At 43.0% G+C, this 7,540-nt stretch overlaps 1 protein-coding gene across 2 annotated transcripts in view; it reads left to right on the top strand.

Moving 5' to 3' along the window:
* The first annotated feature begins 457 nt into the window (after nucleotides 1-457).
* LOC146821356 (uncharacterized) overlaps nucleotides 458-7,540 on the top strand; it is a 149,107-nt gene continuing 142,024 nt past the window's right edge. Inside the window, exon 1 of one of the 2 annotated variants that reach the window (XM_085612301.1) lies at nucleotides 458-654. In XM_085612301.1, the coding sequence (XP_085468427.1) occupies nucleotides 631-654 (24 nt within the window). In that variant the 5' untranslated portion in view covers nucleotides 458-630. The remainder of the gene's footprint in view (nucleotides 655-7,540) is intronic. The other variant, XM_085612300.1, reaches the window with a different exon arrangement.

The following is a 7,540-nucleotide window of genomic DNA, read 5'->3' as shown; positions in this document are numbered from 1 at the left end:
AAAATCTGCAACAACAAAAACCCACAAGAGACGCTTAGAACCCCTCCAAAACTATCCTCACAAGAACTGCTGCGTGAAAAGCGAGCTCGGCAAGTGCTTGGTAAGTGCTCACCATGCAGCCTTCTCATCAGTTAAAAAAATATATATTCTTACGCACTTGCACAGAACCAGCACTTATTTGCCCTTTCTGCAGCCATGCCCTGGACATCATTTAAAGCTATTATGAAGTTGTATTTCTTTGAGTACAGCGTGCTACTCGCCGTAACACGCTTCGACGCCCCGTCAGGGGTAGTAAGCGCTGTATAAATCCCAATTAAAATGACATGTTAGTAGCAATGTTAAAGTTATCACTCAAACGAGCGCGCAACATAGTAGCTAGCGATGTGCCACTTGCGAGCATGTCCATGGCGAGCAGCGTCTCAAATGTTGGTGAGAATGTACTAGTGAGCAGTGTCTCGTGATTGGGGCATGTTCCGTAGATGACAGTGGTCCCTTTCATGTTCCTGCTACCTGTATTTTTGGGCTAGGAAGCTGTGTTTTAGGGTTCGATGCCCAATCAATGTTTTTAATTTTTATTTACGCTCCGACACAAATTTTTCTTCTGAAAATATAATTGAAATTGAGAAGAAAATGTTTCGCCAGGATCCAGGTAAGGTAAGTAATGCGTAAGGTTTCAATCTTTATTGGAGAAAATACTGGCCATTTGTTTACGTTTGCTGTCCCGGAACAGCCATAGCTGGTGACATTCTTACGTTCATTGTGGAACACCGTACCAGTAGATAACGTGATTTATCTGGAGTCGGGCAGTTTTAACTACTGGTATCCTGTATTAAGTCCAATTCCGGTGACCGCTAAGCCCTGTTGACTTTGGCCTATGTTTGGTCAGTTTTCTCTGCTGCAACGCAAAAACACGCCTGCCACAATTCTGCCTTTGTAGTATGGTGATGTGATTCAGGTGTGACCACTTAAATGTTTCAATTTTTCTTACTAAAAAGATGACGTCTGCTCTTCACTTTCATAGTCATTTTGCCGGACAGTAGTCTCTCCTCTGTCTCCATGCCCTGTTGCAGAGCTGCCCTCCTGCTGGTGCCGGGCTTCCCACAGGACAGGGTAACCTCCCAGATAGCTGCCAGTGTGGAAAATGGTTGACACATTTTTCAAAGTCAACCTTAACCTGCTGCACAAAACGCTTTCCCTATGATCTTCACCACTGGAAAGTAAAGTAATAATTCACTCCAGTCAGTCAGCACCATTTCCACTCGCATTAGAGCCATAGCAACCTCTTACTGTGCCCTCCGTCTCCTTAGAGCTTGGCATGAAGATTTTTAGTTGCACCGTCCCCAATTTTCATCAAATATCTTTGGAAGCCAAACTGACATGTAACAGGAAGGAGCTACAGAATTTGTTTTGTGGAAGTGCTCAGGGCTAGTTTTAGGGCAGTGCGTCTGGTGCGGGCGCACTGGGTGCTGACATATGGAGAGACACTGACCTAGGTGGGGAGTGGGTGGGGGGGGGGCACTGTGTTTAACAATAACTTATGATTAGAGAGATGAAGGGCACTTTTGCATAGTGGTAGTGAGAGAGTCTGAGGAGGCGCTCATGTGGTGTGGGGGCTCCAAAAATGATTGTAGCACCGAGCGCCACCAGAGCTAAAGCCAGCCCTGGAAGTGCTACAGAGCACCTCTGTGCTGCTATTACTTAAAATGTTTGGTATGTAAGTGAGGCATCCCATGCTACACCCTCATCACCAGTTGATGTGTTTTGGAGTTGGATGGGAACGCAGAGGGGAAACAGGAAGGTTTGTGCATATTTGCTGACATAAAAAATGGCAAAAAACCCAGACAGGACACAAAGGCAGAAGGCAGAAAGGGCTGAGGTGAGTGGGAATTAAAATAGACTTGACAGTGAGAGACACAGATGGCATGTGAGTGGGACACTTGGAGTAGGACGGGACATAGAAGGTAATTGAGGCTGTAATTGAGGCTGGAGGAGAACTTTTCCGTAAAGCCTTAAAAACTCTTTTGTTTTAATTTTCCTTATTTAGTTGTTCCCTCTCTTGGAAATTCATTTCAGTGTTTGTAGTGTTTTTACTGGTCATACGCCAGGACGCCCCTTAGCTGGGGCAGCTGTGCGCAATACAAATAATCATAACATAACATAACATAACATAGAGATAGGACCCAGGAAGAGGGCCCCAAAGATGGGTAGGGACATGAGAAATGAAGGTGGAACCATGAAGGACTCCTCCCCACCTCCATACCAGCCGTACAGGAGATAGTGATCACCGAGCACACCTCGCTGTTTGCTTCGATGTTGCAAGATTGAATGCTTTTTCCAAATACATCAAAGTTACCTATACATTTTATAAATGGAATATAGTTTGAGAGATGGACAATATGTATCAAATTTCAATCATGTATAAAGACATTTAGGAGAAAAACATCTACATTACCCAGAGATATTTGCTTACTACAGATTCCCATTCTAACAAAAGAAGAAGACCAGTGAGCAAAGAACTCAGAGGTCTGCCTGCATGACAGCACAGTGACAGCCTGTCTCAATTTTCTCTCACTGAATGGGATGCTATTCCCTAAACCAACAAGAGAGGATAAAAAAAAAGTATGTCAGGGAAAGAGGCGGACAAATGGGCGCCTATGGTGCGTGTGAAGATCGTTAAATGCCACAGGTAGGGACTTCACCATGGAGAATGCACTGTTGTAGTGTGTTGGGCAGTACAATTCCTAGGGTGAAATCACCAAGACCTGATGACACAGGGTTTCTTGTTACTGCTTTAGTAAGTGTATTCCAAATGAGTTCCCAAGAGGGAGCGGAAATTATGAGGAGCTGTTTGAGCAAACTTGAACAATGGTCTGGGAGAGAGAACAGCTTAGGTTCACTGCAGAAAAATGCAGAGGAATTTACACGAGGCACCGAAATCCAAAGGACTAGAAAAGGGAGTTATGTAAGATCTGAAGGTCAACAAAGCCGACAGCAATCTTGAAATTATCTATTTTATTGATCTCAAAGATGGTTAATAGCAAACAAGATGGCCATGAAATACAGAGGAGCGTTGGTATATAAGAGGCCCTGTAATTATCAGGAATAGGAAGGTCGTATAACAGCTGTGACACATCACTGGTGAGATTTCATTTGGTTCTGGTTCTATCCCAGAATGTATTTTGGTTCTATCCCAGAATGTATTGTTCCATTATGGTGAAAAAAGATGACAGACCGTCTGGTGATGCATTCTTGCACAAGTGAATGGTTTACACCACAATTCCTATAAGTAGAGGCTTCAGAATTTACTTACGCAAACATTGAGAGAAAGAACAACAATGGATACAGGATACACATATTTGTAGAGAAATTTACCTTTTGTGTGGTCCCCAAAATAGCTTTGCTTTTATTGGACTGAAGCTACTGATATATTTTTACTAGGGGCTCTAGAAGACTGCGAAATAGCTCACAGGGCATGCAGTCCCACCATACATAAATTAATATAAACAACAACAAGCAGTAGAACACAAAAAAAATGCTAATTCCAACTGGCATTTCTGGCTCTTAAGTAAGATCATAGTTGTAGGCCATGGAGATTTCAGCAGTGGTGTAAAACTCTAACGGACTGCTACATGGCTTTACACCACTCACATTAGTAACTTCAAAACATGTCTTTGGGATTGTCCCTGAATTGCTGTAAACACATGTAGCAGCAAACACATTGTAAGTAAACCTTTTCAACATGTATAAAGACCTAGTTTTAACTTTAGCCAAATCACATATTATTAGTGGGTTTTTTTTTAACACACAAGGCTTAGATTCTTTTGTGTAAAAGCAAGACGTGGCCAATACGCAATTGGCATATGTATGTAGCAACCGGATTCAAAAGTGCAATTTACTGCAGGGGTGGAATCAGTCTTTTCATTCTACCAAGGGTTGTTTTCAGTACAAAATGATATTTTTATAAATTGGCTTAGGAAGGGGCAAGCCAGTCTTGCAGCATTGATATATCTATCAAAATGAGAGGAGCACTAACCTGTAGATGTCTGTGAATGTGAAGGCTGGATGGAGAGCAAACAGATCCCACCAACTGATAGCATAAAGGAAACCCAGGAACTTCCAAAGTAGCATTTTTAATAGAAAAGTTATTCTGGTATGAGACTGCCATTAATGCTGGCATTCACATAGTCAGTCTGGCCCCTGTCATTCCAGAAGGTGGCATGGTGGTGAAAAGAAGGGTTACTTCATTTTAATAGATGAACCTTTGAGTTGAATGGCAAAGCTCAACACAGTTGCATAGAGTTCTTGTCTTTTTGGAAGGCTCTCAGAATAGTGGATAGTTTTTCCCTAAGTCAGACTAAGTATTGCACAGCTGGGAAAGGGCTTTACATGGAAAAAGGCCTGGTATAGGTCAAAGGGCTCCCACCAACTAATGGTGAGATGCTAATATTCCTAGGGGCTCCTACCAGCAGAAAATCAAATTAAACAAGGCAAGAGAGGAAGAAGCCTGTTGCTGTGTTTACCTCCTAAAAGATCGAGGTCTGGATTCTGCTCTGTCTTGCGCTCAAGATTCTAAGCTGTTCTTGAAATGTCGGACCTGCTTGCCCACTGTAGTCCCAGACAGATATAGAGGGAAAGAAGGGCATCCTGTAGAGGAACTAGATGACCAGTTGGAAATGGGACTTGTGCTTGAGCCATGGCTGCAGAGAGTGCTTGAGCCTGTCCCCCACTTCTGTTTATGTCCTGGAAGCTGTACACATCAGCTAAGGAGCTTTAGAAGTGTTCCAGAAGAAAGTGTCAACTTCTAGCAAAGTTGGGAATGGCCCTTTGAAAATGGCTTGAAGCAGTCTGCAGATTTCTGTTTTACCTTGGAATCCGTGGCCTGTGACCCCCAGAAGAGCTCCTGGAGGTTTCGAAGTATTTGAGTATACCAGCCTGAAAGATATCTGCACAGGTCCCTGACAAACACCAGATGTCTCAGTGAAACTATATTGACATAAGGCATTGTATGATTAACTTTGTGGGAGTTCATACCTCGCTGTTCATCTAGTTAATAACCTAGAATCTAGCAAAAGACAGAGTGCAAGCGCTTTCTAGTAACAAGCATTTGCAATGCAATAGGTCTCGCATTTACTCAAGTTTGAGCTATTGGCATTGTAAATGACAATGCCTTTATGTTTTGGTTTTTAAAACATAAATAAAAGGCAGTGTCATTTACAATGCCAATCGCATAAATGTGCGTAAATGCGAGACTTATTGCATTGCAAATGCTTGTTTCACAGTGTCATAATTACAGAACTGAAGCATTTTAAATGTTTTATACATCAAAGCCATAGTTGTTGCCTATTCATCCTATGCAACTAAACAACCATTCACAAAGCCAATAGCCCTGGCTTGTTGTAGGTGTAATCTTACTGGTCGTATTATATATGTGGAGGCAATGACAGAAGTAGCAAAATACCAGTCGGGCGGCACGCTACGCTAGGCACAGATTTTTAGCTTATGTGTTTTTGAGCCACGCCCTAATTACATTAGCCAGACCCTTTAGAGAGACAACCCCTCCAGTTTTCTCATCACACTTAAAGCCCCACCATATGTAAATATTATTTGTGCACCTACTTCCAACTCATGCAGTGCAGATCAAATTAAATGTATTTCTCCCAGTCAAGCAACCAGTCAGAGTGCCACGGATGGCAGAGGCAAAATGCATGATGACAGCATATTAATATGGTGTGCTAGCAGCTGTCGGGCACTGGGGTAAAAATCAACAATGACATACCTCAGTGTGCCCCTTGAGAATTCTGTACAGTGTTCTAGATACAGTGTGAAAAGCCACGCTACACATTCTGGCAGACCCTTCTCTGAACTCGGATACCTCTCTAGTGCATACTCTGGGCGGCCCGGCCGTATTGAATAGCAAGAGTGTGCGCACCGCGAGCTTGGGGCTGACCTCGTGCTTAAGCCGGCTTCACATCTGGCGTTGCAGTTCACAGCACAGGGAGCCGAGCACCAGGTGAAGGCCACGCTGTTTGTCATCAGTGAAAACGGACATTAACCACAATAACAGCCATCAACTTCTAGAACGTTAATGAATCTGGCACTTGCATTGCAGTGGGGTATACGAAAGGGAGGTACAGTTAGCATGCATAATCAATGAAACACATACAGACCTAGGTCCATTTTGTTGTATTTAAAAGAACACCAGCAAAACAATGCACACGTGTATCGGCAATTTAGCATATCGTGTGCATGCAAAGACACGCAAATGTGCATGAAAACATCACAGACGGTGAACTTTCACCTACGATTTCTGCTCCGACTGTTTATAAGAGGCTGGGACCAGACTATACGGACTGATTCACGCAGTGTAGAATTGTGCGCACAGAGTTAGTTATGTGCACTGAAAGGGGGCTCTTTTCTCAATAAATGTAGGTGTGTAAACGGAGCAGGATGTGTACTGCCCTATGGAAGAGCACGCAGTGTATATAAAACACCAATTTTTGTGAGGAAAGCAATATCTACGCTAGCACAAACGTAAAACAGATTGAAACATGCGTGTTACAAAGTATCACAGTTTGCTTTTGAAGAATTTAATACGAACAGTAAATGATACACTAGATTAGATACAGCAAGTTCCCCACCAGTCTAAAGAAAGTGGCACAAGACATATGTTTACTACAGCCGAGACGATATGATATGGAAAGGAACTGAGCGCTGAAGGCTGTAAAAGCGAAAGAGAACGCCAAGAATGCTCCCTGCAAGAATGCTCCCTGGAAACCGTGTGCACCGAGAATGCTGTACAGCAAACTGAACAACAACAAACGCCGAGAATGCCTCATGAAAAGCCCGAGCAAGGCAAGCAAAATATGCAGTCAGGGTGGGCGGGGCCTAATGCCGACAGGGCGGACACGAACCCCGCTTCCACAGAACACGGACACAAAAGCAACGACAATAGATCTCGCCGACGCAGCGCATGCGCTGCATTCGCAGGCGAGACCTAAAAAGCTTATAGAGGAACCAGAAGTCACAATATGAGATTGAAGAGGCTTATGTTTAACCCCAAAAAACACAATTATTAAACTGTTGATGTTTCAAGTAGCCTCTGAGTTTAGGTGGCAGAGACAGAAACAGAAAGGGAAATAAATTGTAGGGGGTATTGTTGCAGGGTGACCTAAAACCTCGAGAATGGAAAAAAGACACAGACTCCTCTTGGCAATATAAAGATATCTCTTTACTGACTGTCACGACAAAGAGAAAGACCCCCCTTACACAAAGGCAGGCAGGCTGTTGGTCTCACTCAAATTTGCTGCTTCCCGGGCAGCTCTTTTTATACATATCTATTGCAATACTTTATAGTGTAATAATTGACTTGCAGGTTATAGATTGAAGACAGATAAACACTCAAAGACTTGTGACCCCCATAAACACAAATTCTGACCTAATCCTCTAAACATTGTTTATTGTACTTCCAACAATGATTAACAGGCAAAGTATTCTTTTGCTCATGAATGCATGTGTGTTCGTGGTAAATGTAATTTAAATG

This window comes from Triturus cristatus, chromosome 6, assembly GCF_964204655.1.
Source record: "Triturus cristatus chromosome 6, aTriCri1.1, whole genome shotgun sequence".
Lineage (NCBI taxonomy): Eukaryota > Metazoa > Chordata > Amphibia > Caudata > Salamandridae > Triturus > Triturus cristatus.
The sequence above is the reverse complement of the archived record's forward strand: the minus strand, read 5'-3'. Positions and strand labels throughout refer to the sequence as shown.